Source organism: Vidua chalybeata, chromosome 21 (genome assembly GCF_026979565.1).
Source record: "Vidua chalybeata isolate OUT-0048 chromosome 21, bVidCha1 merged haplotype, whole genome shotgun sequence".
Taxonomy (NCBI): Eukaryota; Metazoa; Chordata; class Aves; order Passeriformes; family Viduidae; genus Vidua; species Vidua chalybeata.
In genome coordinates this window covers 971,860-989,624 of record NC_071550.1, presented here as the reverse complement: position 1 = coordinate 989,624, position 17,765 = coordinate 971,860, and the positions used below count along the sequence as shown (strand labels likewise).

At 51.8% G+C, this 17,765-nt stretch overlaps 1 protein-coding gene across 3 annotated transcripts in view; it reads right to left on the bottom strand.

Annotated features, from left to right (window-relative positions):
* Positions 1 to 17,765, bottom strand: part of NR6A1 (nuclear receptor subfamily 6 group A member 1) — a 74,565-nt gene that overhangs the window by 20,666 nt on the left and 36,134 nt on the right. Inside the window, exon 1 of one of the 3 annotated variants that reach the window (XM_053961945.1) lies at positions 4,963 to 5,054. The exons of the other annotated variants lie outside the window; for them this stretch is intronic. Within the exon in view, the coding sequence (XP_053817920.1) occupies positions 4,963 to 4,990 (28 nt within the window). The 5' untranslated portion in view covers positions 4,991 to 5,054. Of the gene's footprint in view, positions 1 to 4,962; positions 5,055 to 17,765 lie in introns of those variants that run through there. 3 annotated transcript variants of the gene reach the window in all.

Genomic DNA, 17,765 nt, shown 5'->3' with positions numbered 1-17,765 from the left:
GTGAATGCAAGAGAAATGAATGAGCCAAATGTATTGGGACCAGAAATTAAACCAGTTTTCAGTTACACAAGGCAAGCAAAAATCTAAACCAGCTGCTCCTACTCACAAGCAGCTTTCTCCAGAGCTTAAACCCAGTAGAAACCAGAACCAATCTGTGTTAATCTCTAAAAGGTTTGCCATGCACAGCATGCACATTTGCACTGTTCTGCAAATTTCACTGCTATAAAACATTAAAATAAAGGGATGAACAAAGGAAACAGAGACTTTAAGTGAAGAAACATTCCCGATTTGCACCAAAACATTCCCAGTTTCACATGACAGACCACCTCAGGTATGTGCTGAAGCCAAAGGAATGTGGGTGCAGATCAGGAGCGGGGCTATCTGAGCATCTCTGAAGGGAGGCAGCTAAACATGACTTTGTAGCCACCAAGTGCATAATCTCCACCTTCAGCAATCTGATAAACGCGGGGAGGGGGCCGGGGATTAGCCAGGACAGAGGAGTCCTCTATCTGCAGGGTTTAGCTCAGCCTCGGCTTAGCTCCTGGCCCTCCCCCTGCTCGCACAGCGGTGCCACAAATCCCGGGCTCGGGGGGGCACGGCCGGGCAGGACCAGGGCATCGCCACCGGCTCCCACACACGGCCAAAGGCAGGACCCGCCGGGCTGCTCCAGCACCACGGCACAGCCCCAGGGCTCCCTCCTCACCCGGCAGCCCCGGCTGACCACGTCAGTGAGGGCTCATTTCCAGGCACGGCTCGTTTTGTTGTGGGAAGAATAGGGCCGTCACCCAGGCAGTGTGGGAAGCCCGGATGATTAAAGCGAGGAGGAATCAGAACCCTTCCCTCGCCATCCCCGTCCCCCCAGCCGAAGGGGGAGATGGTGTGAATGGAACTGCACACACCTCCAGCAGAAACTGCTCCTCGGCTTTCCAGGTTAAAGCTGGAAACGGCAGCGGCACAAACGGGAACAAAGACAGACCCAGGGACCACAGAGGCGTCTGCTTCCCACAAACAAAACGGGCAGATGAAAAAATGATGGCCTACAGAAAGTCTTAGAGGTTTAGATCTTTTAAAAAACCCTGCAGGGACCATGGCCAGGCCCACGCTGCTGCCCTGTGCCCACGGGTTTGCTGATCCCGACCTCTGCCAGTTTTCACCCCACGAAATGCAGCGCCTGGCGTGGGTGAAGGATGGAGAGATGGGGCAGAACCACAGGGAACTTCACAGAAATGGCAAAGCACGAGCAAATCTGAAGCAGTTTTGCACTGAGGGTGCTCTGAACTCCCTTAACCTTGAAATTTCACTGGAATATCAAAACAGATTTTTAAGTGAATAAGCCCTCCCTCCTCCCTGTCACCTCTCATCTCACTGATTCCTCTGGTTTCAAACGCTACACAAGACAACACAGATTAGGGCACAAAGCAATTGGTAAGAATTTTTTTCAAATACCTGTTTTATTTCAGAGAGGGAGCCGAGGAAGCTTCCCCTTCCCCCCCTACCGAATTTTCCTGATGGGTCTTACATTTAACAAACTCATACACGGGATATTCTGGCTTTGTTCTCCCAACCCATTGTAGCAGGGGCCACTAAATCAAACAGTTGCTGCTACGACAAAAGCACTCACAAAAATCTCAACCTCATCTTGAACCCTGAAGATTTTTATGGCTACTCCCTCGCTAGCCCCTCCCCGAAGCCACATTAAAGGATGTATTGTTTTCAGAGGTCATGGTAGGTTTCATACCACGTACAATGTAAATTCTCCAAGAATATGATGAAGTTACACAACAATCACAGAAGATGGAGTAAGAAAAAAAAAAAACTCTCCTCATCTATGTTTTATAAAACAAACAGTAAAAGCAATACATTATATTTTTCAAGAAACTGCCTTTTGCCATCAGCAAAATGAGCAGTCTTGATAATTTTTTAAAGAAAATTCCTGCGGAATTCCAAAAGGAAATATCTTACAATCCTGCTGAAACACACAGCAAAGACCCAAACAGAAAGCACTACGGCACATGAATGAGATTCTAAAATGCACAGGAAATAAACTGCAGCATGGGGACACACAGCCAGCACATCCCTGTCACTGCTCCCACCTGAGCCAGCCCCGTGCACAAACACCCCGAGCAGCCGGAGCTGGGAGTGGCACCGCCGCATTCCGGGAGGGGACCAGGGGCTGCCGGCAGGTCCCCGGGCTGCCGGGGGCTCACAGCCACCCCTGGAGACCCGACTGAAAACTCTGCAGCAACTACAGCTCCCTGGGAGATCTACCTTGGAAAGCGGGCGGCGTGCTGGTGCAGCCGGCCTGGGGGATTTTCCACAGTGGTGCTTTACGATGGAAGAGAAACAAAGGGTTTATTTCCAAAAGTAAGGCCAAAAGGGAAGGCACAACCCCTCACCCAAATCCCAGAGCAGACGGTGCTGGGATTTGGCCTGGCTGGAAAGCAAGAGGGAGAACAGAAAAAGCTGCCACAGGCAAAACTTCCCATTTATACAACAGAAGGTGAATTTGTAGCAAAGAAAAATCTTTTACAGCTGAGAAAAAAATTACAGGCAACACTCAGCACTGCAACTCATTAATATATTTAACATCTTTTCAGCTGTGTGCCAGTTATTTGCTTCTTCATTAACTGACCCTATCGCAGCCCCCTGCAGCACCCTTTAGCTGGGTTTAAATCTCAAGCTGCTAAATACCAGCTGTTTGGGGAGGGGGGCGGAGGGGGAGATCTCACACATGTGTTACTTAAATCCCAACCGCATCTCACTCTCCTCTCGCCTCTGGTGATGCCTCGAACACAAACAAACGTGTTGGGGTTTATTTTCCCCTTTATTTTTCCTAACGATGTTTTTCACCGTCAATTTTTAGTTTCAAGAAAACCATCCTGTGAAATTCAAGCCGCAGAACTGGAGGAACTCCCCCTTCAGTGTGAAGCGCTGCATTGTCCAAACAAGCCCACCCCCAAACCAGGCGCCTTTGCTTGAGGGGCCTTTTTTTTTTTTTTTTTTTTTAAACTTATAATCGATGAACACAGGGATTAAATTTTCTGTGCGTTGGCCCCTGCTCGGGACGGCAGCGAGCTCGGCGGCAGAGCCCGCGGCCGGGCGCACAAAGGGCCGGGGCGTCCCTCTCCTGCTCCCCATCGACCCCGCAGATGGGGGTCCCAGCCCCACGCTGGAGGCGGGCGAAGGCACCGCGTCCTGCCTGGCCAGCCCGGCTCAAAGAGCAGATTGTGCTGCCCCGGATCAGGCCGGCCGTGATGAGCGCTGAATAGAATTAACCCTCTGTGAACTAAAACAAAAACATTTGTGTGCCCAGCTGGGAGAAAGGTTAATTTATATGGACAAGCCTCCTGTAAAAAAAAAAAAAAATTATATATATAGGAGGGGAAAGAAAGAGGAAGCCTGCAACCTTATTCCCTGTACTGTAAAAAGATGTTCTACTCACAGAGAATCTCATTTTAAAAAGCGGCAAGTTAGTACTAGAAAGAAAAGAGGAGAAATGCTGCACTAGAGGAATGGCCAGTGCATCTCACGCTGCTCTCCCTTTCCAGTAATGAAACCCCAAACTCACGTTCTTATTCCACCCTGATTCTGTTTCTGCCCAAGCAGAGTTCAATCAAAAGAAAACCCCCATTAAAACACCCAGAAATCATCAGCTGCTCCTTTTCGGCTCGGTATAAATCAAGAGCGTGCAGCTGATGAAACCCATCACCCTTCCCCAGCCTGGGACGCATCTCCATTTGCATATCAAAAACTCATCTGCGAAATGCAACTTCTCCCGGGCAGGGGAGCCCCGGCCCCGCCGCTGCCTCACCCCGACCCCAGCCCCGCGCCCCACGGACCGCACGTCCCGGCGGGCGGGGGCTGCCGAGGGACACGGGGCGCTGCGGGACCCCCGCCCCGCTCCATTGTGCGGGACGGGGAGAGGACGGGTCCTTCACTCCAGCCAGTTGTTGCACAAAGAGTTTGGAACAAAAGCCCGCACACCAAAATGTGCCCGATGGCCGGGACCGCAGCTGGGGACACGCACGAGGGTCTCGGTGGCGCTGCCCACGCTCACAGACCCGACTCCGAGTTCAGTCGCCCTCTCAAGTGATCAACTTTCGCTGATCCAATTTTAGCAAAATAAAGCTCCGTGCGCGGTCGCTGCCCTGGCTCCAGCGCGGCCGGCACGCTCGGAATTAACGACTGGGCTACACTGGTTTGGTTTTTTTAATTGGTACATTACAAAGCGGTAAGATGAAGCCCTGACTTACCTGCCTGCCCTAAAACCTGTTCTCTTGGCCCTATTGAAGCTGTCTAGATGTGCAACCGCTGAGAAGGATGCTGAATTAAGAAAATCTGAAACTAACCCCACCCCCAGCAGTCCGGGCTGCGAGAGCAGGGCCTGGGCACAACCGAAACAGCGACTTCTCCAACGCGTGTTACCAAACACGCAATGCTCTCTCCTGAAATATTTCATCCTCACTCTGAAGATGAGCTTTACCGCTGTCTTCAGTCACAGAGGGGAAAAAAGGCTGCAAAATACCGGGGGGGGGCAGCGCCGGTCCCGGGAGGGCGGGCGGGCGCTACCAAGCGCCTCCGTGACCCCGTTACTATCCATAATTAACGATACTAAAAAAAGCTCCTCCAGATGGTCGGAGGGATTAGGAAGTTTAAAATATAAACAAATCAAGCCACAAAACAAACTAATGCCCCTTTTTTTTTTTTTTTTTTAATTGCATAATCCTGCTCGCAGCCCAGGGCTACGCTGCCCGGCCCCCGCGCCCCGGGAGCCGTGAGAAGGCAGGAAAAGGGGAAAGCCCTCACGGCTCCTTGTCCCCGCGGTCCCGCACGCCGCGGTCCGAGCCCCGCACGCCGCACCCCGGACGGGGCGGCCCCGGCCCGGTAGCGGCGGGGGGCGGCGGCCCCGGGCCCGCGCAGCCTCCGGCGGCACCGCCCGGACAAAGGCCCGGCCCCGCTCACCTTCCATGCAGGTCGAGTCCCGCTTCATCCCCGGCCGGCTCCTAGGGCCGCCTCATGGCGGCGGCGAGCGGGCAGCCCGGCTCGGCCATCGCCGCCGCCGCGGGCCGCCCTATGCTAACGACGTGATGTCAGCGCCGCCCCCGCCGCACCGGCCCGCGGGGGGGCCGGGCCCCCGCCCGCCCGACAGAGGGGCTGAGCGACCGACCGACAGACCGGCTGAGAGACCGACTGACAGACCGGCTGAGACCGACAGACCGGCTGAGAGACTGAGCGAGCGACCGATCGACCGACCGACAGACCGACAGACCGGCTGAGAGACCGACTGACAGACCGGCTGAGACCGACCGACAGACCGACCGACAGACCGGCCGAGAGACTGAGCAACCGACCGACAGACCGACTGACCTACCGACCGGCTGAGAGACCGACTGACAGGCCGGCTGAGACCGACAGACCGGCCGAGAGACTGAGCAACCGACCGACAGACCGACAGACCGACCGACCGAGAGACTGAGTGACCAGCTGACAAACCGATCCTCTGACTGACAGACTGACCGACTGACCAACTGACTGACCGACAGACTGACCAACCGACTGACCGACGAACCGAGCAACCGGCTGACAGACCAACCGACCGACAGACTGACAGACTGACTGACAGACCGAGTGAGCAACAGACAGACCGACTGACAGACTGATCGCTGCCACTGCCCTGAGGCATGGCCTGGGCAGTTGCCAGGAGGCAGCAGATACTGGCCATCACCACCAACCACCGGCCATTGGCCACCAGCTGTTGGCCAGCAGCCATTACCGCTGGCCACCGCTTTGCACAGTCCTTCCACCAGCTTGCCAGGGAAGTTGAGAGCGCTGTTCACTGCGGTGTGAAACAGTTACCACTGACACACACAGCAACAAAACCCAGGGATCCCCAGCATGAAGATAAAAGTTGCCCAGAGCAGCTGCGGCTGCCCCATCCCTGGACGTGTTCAAGGTGAGGCTGAACAGGGCTTGGAGCAACCTGGTCCAGTGGAAGGTGCCACTGCCCACGGCAGGGTGAGCTTTAAGGTTATTTCCAACCTAAATAATTCTGAGATTTTATGACTCTAGGAAAATTATCTCATTAAACTGATAACAAGTATTGGCTGAAAACTTGTGCTTAGTTTTAATCACCAGTGAAAAGCAGTACAGAGGCAGTACCAGCCAACAGGCACAGCTCACCATGCTCAGGTCAGTGCCCTCGGGGAAGCCCCTTCCCATGGCCACACCTGGCAGAGCACTGTGAACACGGACTGGGACTCCCAGTTTCCCAGAACTGGGAATTCAGGTGCTGCTTTGGTGGTGGTCACTATGGGGCAGGGGACTGGAGCCCTCCTCGCAGGGCACTGGAGTTAAAATGGAACACAATAAATCCATGACTGATTTAGCTGGCCACCTCAAAACAGGTACCACTGGCAGCACTGATCATGGTGAGCTCTTCATCAGACACAGCCGCGTGTGTCTGCACCAGAAAATATTTTCATGAAGCTCTTCTGCCCCTTCATTCTCTCTCTGGGCTACAGTGCAGCTCACGTGTCCTTGGTGCCCAATAAACTGTCCTGGTGCTCAGCTGTGTTTGATCAGCCCAAAACAATGCTCACCACACCACATTTAAGGGAAGAGCATTTCTGCTGATGCCCAATCCAATGCCCAATGCCCAGTCCATCCATCCAGATGTCTGGATGTCTCAAAACTGGCTTTTCTCAAAAGCCACAGTTTGCTTCTGTTCCTTGTCCTGAGGACTGCAGCACCCAACTGTGCTCTGAGAAATGCCTGGCTTAGAATAAACAAGGCACAGAGGCAACAAAAGAGGTCATATTTCACTCCATCCCAAGCCTGAAATTTTATTGCTTTCTGGTGACATCCAGCAATGCAAGTAACCTCGTGAGCATGCAGGGCAGAGCTCAGTGGTGTCCTCCTGGCAGCCCGGGGCCCCTGCTCCAGCTGACCCTGCTTGGGCAGGGGATCTGGCCACCAATCCCAACCCCAACTCCAACCCTTCCATGATCCTCTCTACTCATAATCCTGTTTTTAACCCAGCATTTCTGCACAGCAGGTGCCTTTGCAGGAGCAAACTCTCACAAGCCCACCCTGCACTGCTTTGCTGAGGCTGTAAATCTGTGGAGCTCTGTGTCAGTGAGACCCTCGTGGGACTGACCTCTCCTTTATCAGTCACCAAGCCCGGGCTGGCTGCGGAGCCGGTGCCGCCGCCCTGCAGCGCATGGCCAAGGTAAGCCAGCCCTGGCTGCACTATTGACACAGCTGTTTGCAATTGTGCTGCTCCCAGAGCTCCACATTCTTCATCCCATGCGAGCCCTTCGCTGGCTCCCGGCACCCCTCGGAGGAGTGTGACCAGAATGCAGAGTGCTTATTTTGTAAAGCCGCAGCGTGGTGTGGACACAGCAGGCTGAAATGAAGCAACTTAATCTCCAGATAACACAAAGTTGCTCCCACAACTGCTGTTTGGACCCAAAACACAGACACAGAAAAAAAAAAAAACACCCAGAACAAACCCAACCCCTCCTGCCCCAATTCTGAAACTGCAATTATAGACAAAACCTGGCTGGGAAAAAATATAATTGTCCAAACAACCCAAATCTTCCAAATTATTCCAAACTCACATTAAATACACATGGCAGAGTTTATGCATACGAAATCCTTAAGGGCAGAAAATAATTGCAGAGATCCAAAACTATTCTGTACCAACTGGGAATGGGCAAAGGGCAGGTGAAGAGACTGGAAAAAGGAGTTCTGTTGTCTGACCCAAACAGCCATGCAGCAAGTCTGGGCAAAAGGAAAATAAAGTAGCTGGTTCTTATTTTAGCCTGTATCAGCCAATTCCCACCCAGACAGAAAAACCTGATGCTACTGTAACCGACACCTAAGAATTTATAACGACACCAGTTCACAACAGTAAAAGCCAAAAGCATTGCCAAAAAGTGGGCAAGTGGCACTGCTGCCTGCGAGGGATTTATTGTCCTGATGTTAAAGCCATAAGGGACAGGCACAGGAAGCAAGAGGAGGTCCTGCCCCTCTCCCCCTGCTCCCTGGTGATGTGCCATGAGATCATCATTCCAAAGAGAAAGAATTCTCAAAAGATGTGACCTTTTTCAGAAATATGGAGACGAAGTGGCATCATGAGCCATCAAAACGGACTGAACAGTGCCAGGCCAGGCCAGGCCAGCTCTCCCAGGACACTCTCTGCCAATACCATCACTTGTCACAGCCAATCCCAAAAGCTTTGATGAAAACCCCGAATTGGGGCAGAGCAGGGTTGGCAGAGCTGTGTGGCCCCAGGACAGGGGCAGCCCTTCCATGAGCTCTTGCTCTCCCACCCACGGCCACAGTTTCATAATTCCCCGTGCTGCAGCGGGGCTCTGCCCATTTTCATGACAATCGGGGCTCTGTTGTGTCCCCGCAGTTTGAGCCATCAGCCCCTTTGTGGCAGGAACAAAGTCCGGGCTGTGACAACAAAACCCAGCACATCTCGGCGCTGAAGGCGACAAACCCAGGGCTGCCCCCACACCGCCGAGCTGGCCGCGGACCAAACGACAACACCGAAGGGGATTTGATGTCAAGCAACGAACAGACCCTAAGGAAATACTCGACTCCTGGCTTAGTTTTCATTTTACCAACAATGGTGCTGCTGGCAGAGCCTGAGCCCGCACGGGTCGGCAGGAACCTGGGGAATGAGACCCAGCGCCCACAGCCAGAACCAGCCTGGTTTGCAAATACAGCTGAAAAATTGATAAGAATTCAGATTAACACATCTCAACAGCCTCAGTACTGTGGACATTACTGCTTTCAGGCACTGCAGTGAGAGAACTGGTTGGAGGTAAACACAGCGTGTACTTTCCCCAAAAGATCTATTCCACTCACTATGGATGCAGCTATTTCAGAGAAAAAAAAATAAAAATTAATATTAAATTGCTTAGAGGAGCTATAGAAGAAACTGCAAGGAATTATAATAAACATCCACCTGATGTCTGAGCTGTTCTTGATAATGGTTTAACAACAGATTGGGTAATTCCTCTCCTCCCTGGCATTAAACACACCAGGAGTGTGGTGTTAATAATTCTAGTGAAGGTGGTCACATAAAATTAAGCTATTTTCTTCTTCTTACTAGTTTGATAGGTCATTGTGTAAATTGAACCCTTCTATCAATTTCCGGTTTTATCTGTTTATTTATATTTTTATTCGCCTGGCTACCGAATCTGCCATCCCAGACAACTGAGTGGTTACAAGAAGCATTTCATTGCACCTCGCTTGGTGGGTGACACACAGCAGAGAGCAGCTCTGTAACAGAGGAGAAGGCAGGGGGGAGGTTAAGGGCTCCTCAGAGAGGTCGCCTTCAGAGGAAAAAGGGAAAACAAATGGGATTGTAGGCATGGGAAGTATATGGTTTTACTGCCTTAGTGGGAAAGTACGAGAAAGGGGAATTGCAAAGGGAGAAGCTTTACATTTCTATGAGGAGGCAATCGAGTTCCCTTCCCTCCCTATGGGATAGCTCCATCCCTTCTAAGAGTGCATCTCCTGTAACTCCCAGTAACCAAATCAGGTCACACAGCCTCAGAGCATATGGGAAAACACGGGGAAGTCCCTGGGCTGGGTCCTGGCACCAGCAAGAGCCTCACAGAGCCTCGAGCACTGCATGGCTGGAGCAGCAGCGGGCCCAGGGCGAGGTCTGACCCTTGCACCTCCTCCTGAGGGCAGCTGTTCCTCCCAGGGCTCGATATTCAGCAGTGGGGCTTTGTCCCGGCGTGTCCTACCTACAGAACCAGTGCACCCATCAGCCAGGACACAAATGAGCCCAAACCTCTTCATCCAAACCTGGGCAGAAGATGATGCTCAGCAGGATGCAGGGACAGAGGAGAGGCCTGTAGGCCAGGAGGCAGAGAGTATCTCCCAGATTTGAAGAGGTGGGGAAATTCTGTGCATTACAGTGATAAACTGAAAAGCCAAAAGATGATTTTATGCCAGACTTAGACAAACTGCAATCACACAGATACACCAGTTGCTGGTGTTTTTAATAATAGCAACAACAGATCAAGTTTGTTATTATAACTGTAGTTATTATAGTTCTGAACAGTATTTACAAATTTCAGCTTGGTGGGGAGCACCAATTTTTTGCATGGCCAGGGAAAAACAAACAAACAGTGAGGACATTTCCTCAAATTTCAGGTCAGATGGCAAAACAAAGAAGAAAAAACCTTCAGAATTACAACTGCAGCCAACACGTTGTTGGGACTGCAGCAGCTTGGGAGCTTCTTTGGATCATTAGGTGTAGGGGAAAGTCCTGTTTGGGAACTCCATGCCTCTGACACAGCGGTGAGACTCGGCAGAGGGACAGCGGGACGGGGAGGTGGCACACCGTGACACACAGAGGGACCCGGCCCCCGCGGGTCCGTGCGGCCGGCGCTGGACGGGAGAGGGCAGCACCCGACCGGGGACACGGCGAGCGGCACGGCGGGACGGCACACGGCCACGGGGCTGGGCACCGGGAACGGGGCTGGGCACACCGGGAACGGGGCTGGGCACACCGGGAACGGGGCTGGGCACCGGGAACGGGGACGGCACACGGGAACGGGGCTGGGCACCGGGAACGGGGCTGGGCACCGGGAACGGGGACGGCACCGGGAACGGGACGGCACACGGGAACGGGGCTGGGCACCGGGAACGGGGACGGCACACGGGAACGGGGCTGGGCACCGGGAACGGGGCTGGGCACCGGGAACGGGGACGGCACACGGGAAAGGGGCTGGGCACCGGGAACGGGGACGACACACGGGAACGGGGACGGCACCGGGAACGGGGCTGGGCACATCGGGAACGGGGCTGGGCACCGGGAACGGGGCGGCACACCGGGAACGGGGATGGCACACGGGAACGGGGCTGGGCATCGGGAACGGGGACGGCACACGGGAACGGGGATGGCACACGGGAACGGGGATGGGCACCGGGAACGGGACAGCACAACGGGGACGGCACACGGGAACGGGGCTGGGCACACCGGGAATGGGGACAGCACACCGGGAACGGGGACGGCACACCGGAGCAGGGCCGGGCACACACCGGAGCAGGGCCGGGCACACCGGAGCAGGGCCGGGCACACACAGAGGGGCCGGGCACACCGGAGCAGGGCCGGGCACACCGGAGCAGGGCCGGGCACACACCGGAGCAGGGCCGGGCACACCCAGCGCTGCCAGCCCAGCCCCTCCCGGGACACCCCCGGGTCTCACCCGGCTCTGCCCAGCGCGGAGCCAGCACGGCACCGATGCGGGCCCGGTTCAGCCGCAGCTTTTGCTCCCTCGCAAGGCGCCGGCTCCGGCCCCGGCGCTGCCCCGAGCAGCCCCGCAGCAGCCTCCCCTCCCCGGGGCCGCACTGAAGGGTCCCGCTCACCGGCTGGGTGGCACTTCGGGTTTATTCCTCCTGCACTTAGCTGTTCTCCAGTAGGAGCAGCTATTTTAAATTATTTCTGCTCCCAATCATCTTTAAGTATTCAATCTAACCTGTTGAAGTTTGTAATCCTTTTTTCCTTTTTTTTACAAGAAAATGAAACACTGACTTGAAATATCCTTCCAAAATTTACAAAAACGGGAACAAAAGTATGGAGGAACTATCTGGTGTACCCTGAGAAACCCTCAGACTTCCCCTTTGTACCCATGTAACCAGCCAAGAATACAGCCATGCAGAAAACAGCATATTCCACTGAAAAAAAACCCACATCACCTGAACTCCCAGCTTCTGTAAGAACCTCCTGCCAACACCTCAGCTTGGAGACTGAGTGATTTACCATCTGCAACCATCTATAAACAACAATTACTTAGTAAGATGAATTCAAGCTTAAATCAAATTGTGAAATGTCAAAATCTACGGAAAATGTATTTATTAGAAAGGCAAGGACAAATGAGGATAACAGCACAGGACAACAGCACAGGAGAAATCCCCATACTCAATAAGTCCTTGTGTAAATTCAACTTCCTTTCTGGAGGGCCTCAAAGCAGCAAGGAAAGGCAACCAGCACAGCAGAGTGGCACAGTGACACAGCTGGCCCTGTTTTAGGGGGATAAGGGCCCATAATTTGTCATGAGCTCTGCATCTCCTTTTGCTGCCCAGCCATAACCTGAAGTGCCCAGCTCAAAGCTGCAGAGGGGATCCTCTAGAAAAAATACTTTCATCATTTTAAGTTTCTGCTGTTGTAAATGTGAGGAAAATGTCCCCATGAGCTACACAGGTTGTCCTGGCTGCAAGGTCAAATCTCTGTGTGTCCAGCATGTTGTGTGATTTCAGATCAACACTGCAGAGCACAATGGTGCTGGGGAAGTTCTTTGTATCCTGTTCAGTCCTTTGGAGCAGCCTGGAAATCTGGGGCATTTCTGCACTGCTCCCCCCTCCTACTAATATTGGTTCCAATTCTGAACGGGGCAAGAGCTGAATCCTGAAAAAAATATGTGTTACCTCCCTGTCTTCCTCCGGCTAAACCTGATCCTCATGCTTTCCTTCTGATAAACTGGATAATTTATGCATCACCTGTACCAGCAGCTCCCAGGCCCAGATACCACCCACCCCAGTTAGCACGAGGTTCCAAATTAAGATGTACGTGACTGCAAAGAGCCAATTTTATTAGACAAACACTAGGGGGAAAAAAAAAAATCTTCCATCCTCTTCTCATTTGTGAAGCCACACAGGGCAAAGTATTCCCATGCCTATTCCTGACAGGGAGCGAGGCTGCCCCAGCACAGGGGCTGCTACTCTGGGTGTAAAGACTGAATTGAACATGCAGTATTTAAGACAATTAGGTTTTCAAAGAAACTACACTAAACATTTCTTTCATGTGTAATCAAATTATGTTAAAGCAAACCTCATAATTTAAACCATTCCATTGGTCAGCTCCTATTTGTTTTCCCTGCACCCTCATTTTTGCTCCAGATCTGTCACATTACATTAACACCTTTCCTACTCACTGCCTACAGAAATAACAGCCTTCGACATGCCTGCACAATCCATTTGTCCTGCTCTAATTACTTTTTGACATAGCCTCTTCTGCTGTTATCTTGCCTTTTCTGACCTCTGTCTGTATTAAAGCCATTTAAAACAATCTTTACACTCTGTATCTATTGTGATGTGTCTTACATGATACTGCTGGAGCATCAGGCAGCAACATTTTGTAAATCAAATATTTAAATCTGTGGTAATACGATAATGTACTTGAGGAGGAAAAGCTACAGCACAGTGGGAACAGCTACAACTGGCTGCTCATAACACAAGCCCCCAGGACTGCAGCACATTTTCAGGATGAAATTTCTATAGTCATAGAACTGTTCTACATAAGGAAGCTGCTCAAAGATAAACGGGGTCTTCTGTGTACTGAGGAGTTTCCCTTGATTTCACAAACGGGGAGGAAAGCAGGAGAAACTGAGAAAAGTGGTCATCCTGCACAAGAGAACCCAAACAACCTCCAGACAAATTGAGCAGACAGGAAGAGGATCAGGCAGGGTGCACCAACAATGCAACCCATGACAAATCACACTCTTCTTCAAACCCAGAGAAGAAACCATGAGTCTCTAATCCCAATATCCCTCTGTTTTCATCAAGCCCATTCAAAAACTGTGCCCTCATTTTCTTTTGTGGTGATTCACAGAAGATGAGCCTCTAATTACCAGCTACTTCCCCAGCTGAAGCAGAGGAGGATCTGCTCTGTGCCAAGTGTCTGCTTTGGAGTCAAGAACTTTTCCACATGGTGGAACTAATTTTTTGGATATTAAGTTGATCCCGACGTATGTATGTCTCACTATACAGTCTAACTACATCTTTACATGATATTTTCCACATGATCCAGCCTCGGGCTCACTTAATTGGTATCTAGTCAATATTTTACTCACATTCCCAGAGATTCCTCAAACCTACATTTGCTCTGGTTCATTTACAGGGTAATTATCCAGCTCACACCAAGTCTGGCCTTCTAGATCCAACCAGTGCAGACACAGGCACAGCTCTGCTGGGAAAGCACAGCTCTACACTTTGTCTTCCAGATGACAGCACTATAAAACCGACGGGGGACAAAACCAGAGTCAATTAAAATACATTAAATGCAATGCAACAATTCTATGATTTGTCATAGAGATTTTATTCCTTTGAATTCCTCTGACTGTGTCCTCAGGACATTAAATCCCATGAATGCTGTGGAAAGCTCTTCCCACAACACTTCCCTATGCTCATTTTTCCACTTTCCTGTCAGCAGCCCTGACCACAAACCTCGGCCTCATTAAGGCATCTAAACAGAGCAGGGAGCCGTGGCTGCAGGACCAGAGCAGTCTGCTGGAAAAGCAGGAGAGTGAGACGATGCTGTGCTTGACCATGGAAAGGTTTCTCAGCGATGATTTCCACAGGACCTCCAACAGCAGGAGCGGGTCATGCCCACAGGAGCTGCTGACACAGTGAGGATTTAGGGGACCAAAAGCAACAGACACCAGACCCGGAGCCAAGGCCATAGAGATTCCCAAATGTCATGCCTTGTGTGTGAAGAGGCTCCAAGCTCCTCTGTCCTGGCACAGAGCAGCATCTCCTCCAGCCGGCTCCGGAGCTGCGGAAGTCGGGGCATTAATTCCTCGTGCAGGAACCTCGTGCTCGGAGCAGACCCATGCTAGGGCCCTGATTAGTCCTTAACAGATGCCTCTGAATTGCCTGCCCGAGGAATCCACCTCTCCCCGAATTAGGGGGGTTGATTTCCCCTCATTAAGCCTGTCCTGAGCCGCTCTCTGCAGGAACCGGCCTCGCCACAGCTCCGGAGAAACACTGGAGCTCCAGAACCCCAGCACGGCCTGCTCCTCCTGCCTCTGGGAGTGGGAAAATGGCAGCTCAGCTAAAGCAAACAGATTCTCCTCTTTGGGGCTGAGGAGCGGGTGCAGCCGAGGCCCCACTCACAGCACGTCTGTGTGTGCAGGACAGACAGACAGACAGACAGACAGAGCTGCTCCTGCCGACCACGGCCATAAATCCTCCCCAGCACAGCACAGCGGGTTTAGCCCGAGGGATCCTCCACAACACGAGGTGCTGCAAGAAATGTGAGAGGGTTTGAGAGGAAACACGTAAGATTTGGATTTGAAATTAAAATGTTCTGCCCCAACAACAGCGCCTGGATTTCTGCATTGAATCTTTGAAATTCCAACGGCATGATGCATTCGAGTTGCTCACCCAAGATAATCCCACGCGTTTTTTTAGGAGTTAAAAATTAAAATCTGCATTATGGTTTTTATCATATGTCTTGGAAACAAGGCAAATAGAAAACTCCCAGTGCTCACCACCAGGCATCTTATCAGCAAAGCTACGGGGCTCTTTGTGCTGTGTTGTGATGACTTTGCAGCACACGTACTCCTGAAAACAGCCCCTGCTACTCACAGGAGACACCCTGGATGCTCAGAGCCACAGATCTCAGCAGGAGGTGCCACGCTGTGTGTCAGAACAGCCCAAATCACGCTGAGCGAGTTCCTACACTGCATTTAGCAAAGTGCACTTGCACTACGTCTGCAGGAGCCAGTGTAAGATGTTAGACAAGGGCCACACCGGGGTTATACACACTCAGTATCTGGGTAAATCAGGAATTACACTTAGGAGTTCTAGGGGTATGAATGTCACTTAACAAAACAGGACATAAATACCCACAGGGCAGCGACCCTCTTCTTTAAAGCAAAAGACACCCAGCTTTTCCTGTGTGAGTCTTGCCAAAGACTAATTACATTATTGCTTGTTATTTGTAACAAAACATAAACATTTTCCTTATGCCCTGAGACAGCAGTCACAGAGGAACCCGTACACCCTCACCTCTCGTGTGGGATATAAAGCACTCTGACCTAGTCTCATCCACCCACTGAATTGCTCCAAAGTTTGCTTGCACATATTCTCTGCAAGTCCAGGGAGAAGCTGCTTTCTGCACTGGCAGTACAGCGAGCAGGGTGACAGTCTAACATGGTGTCCTGCTGAGATCCAAGAATAGCAATGCCTTAAAAGGCAGCGATGTTGAGATCACAAGGAAAAGAGAATTAGGGCACAGCTGTGGAGTTCTGTAGGCTAAAACATAGACTCAATATGTCAGAGAAAATTAAATCACAGAGCTACATGTAATTTCTAGTCTCATTTGGAACTTTGCTGTAGCTGTGCAGAATTGGTGCTGGGGTCATACATGCAAGTCTCTGTGTTTCTGCGCACAGAAATCAAGCACAAAATTAATTTAGAAAGAAAAAACAAAGGAGCTGCATGCCACAGTAACACAAACAGCTATGTTTGGAAGGATGTGCACATGCTACTGCAGCTCACACACAGTTCTGTGGGCAGCTCTGCAGCCAGACAGCAAAGCCCCAGGCCAGCCTGTGACACAGCCTCACCTGCAGCACAAAACAAAGGTAAACTGACCTGACAGATCTGGAAAATGCCTGTTTTCCTGTGGTTGTCAGATAAGTGAAAGGGACCCTTCCTCAAAACTGAAGGTACGAAAAGTGATAACAAACTTTAGCACAGGCTTTTCCCCTTGAAGATGTTACATTTTCAGAACAGTATGTAGATATAAATTTGCCAGTATTTCTTTATCCTGAGAAGCCCAGCACCAGCTTCTCCTCTGAAAGCATTCAATATCCAACAGAATACAGTCCATTATCCTCTGCCAATATCTACTACTGCAATCTGTGTCCAACTAATGAATTTTCGGGATGTCAGGGCCCGTGCCTGTCGGTGCAAGAGCTGTGCCTTGAGCTTGGTGCCCTCCCCAGGGCCTTCCCCCCAGCTCCAGACAAGCCTCCAGAAGGCAGAGACCAGCACAGAGGGGTTTGGTGGCAGGACTGTGGATTCCATGGGAGTCCCTGGATGAAAAGCTGACCTTCAGGCAGAGCAGGAGGGGCTCTCCTGGCCAAACCTGGACCCATGGAGCAGCTGAGCAATCCCTCACCCCACAGGAGACCAGGCTTTACCTGACCAGCAGAATTACCCCTTCAAAAGCCTCTGAAGGCCAGGGACAGATAAGAGAGAAGATGAAGGAGATAAAGCAGCTGGCAACAAGGGAGCAAGACTGATTGGGATGAGGTGTAGATAGCCAGGCTTTCCTAAATCCCTGGTACTTGAGCACTACTGTGGTACAGAACAGCAAGAAAACAGAGGTTGGAAGCTGCACGTAATTACAACTGTGTTTAGCTAAGTGTATTTCCTGTGGAGCTCACAGAGCACGGCTGCACTCAAAGCTGGTGTGTTGGTACCAGCCATCCTTTGTCCCTAAAGAGGTAAATTATACCTCTCATTTGTATATAACGTTCAATAGCTGCTAATGGCTGTGCTTGAGCTGCAGACAGAGCTGTGGACTGACATCGCCAGGAGTCAATTCCTATGAAGGGTTAGTGCATTAAGAGATTTTACAAAGGGGGAGAGATCAGCAGCCAAGAGACAGGGAGAAGTGAAAACAAGCCAGGGAGGGATGTGCAGGGGCAGCCTGGTGAGGTCTGGCTGGGGGACCAGGCTCGGTGGGACGGGACCTGTCGGCCCCTTGGTGCCTGGTGAGCGGCAGCGCTGCCCACAGCAATGGAGCCAGAGGATCATTGAGGTCCAGCCCGAGCTGTTCCCTGATTCTGTGACCCAGCTCCTGCCGGAGTTCCAGAGCTGTGTGCACGTGGCAGTGCTCGGGAGAAGGAGGAATGCACCGTGATAGCATCACATGGGAAGGAGAGACCGCAGGAGTGCGGATGAGCGGGAGGGATGTGGGAACGCAGCCCGCAGTGATGGAGGAG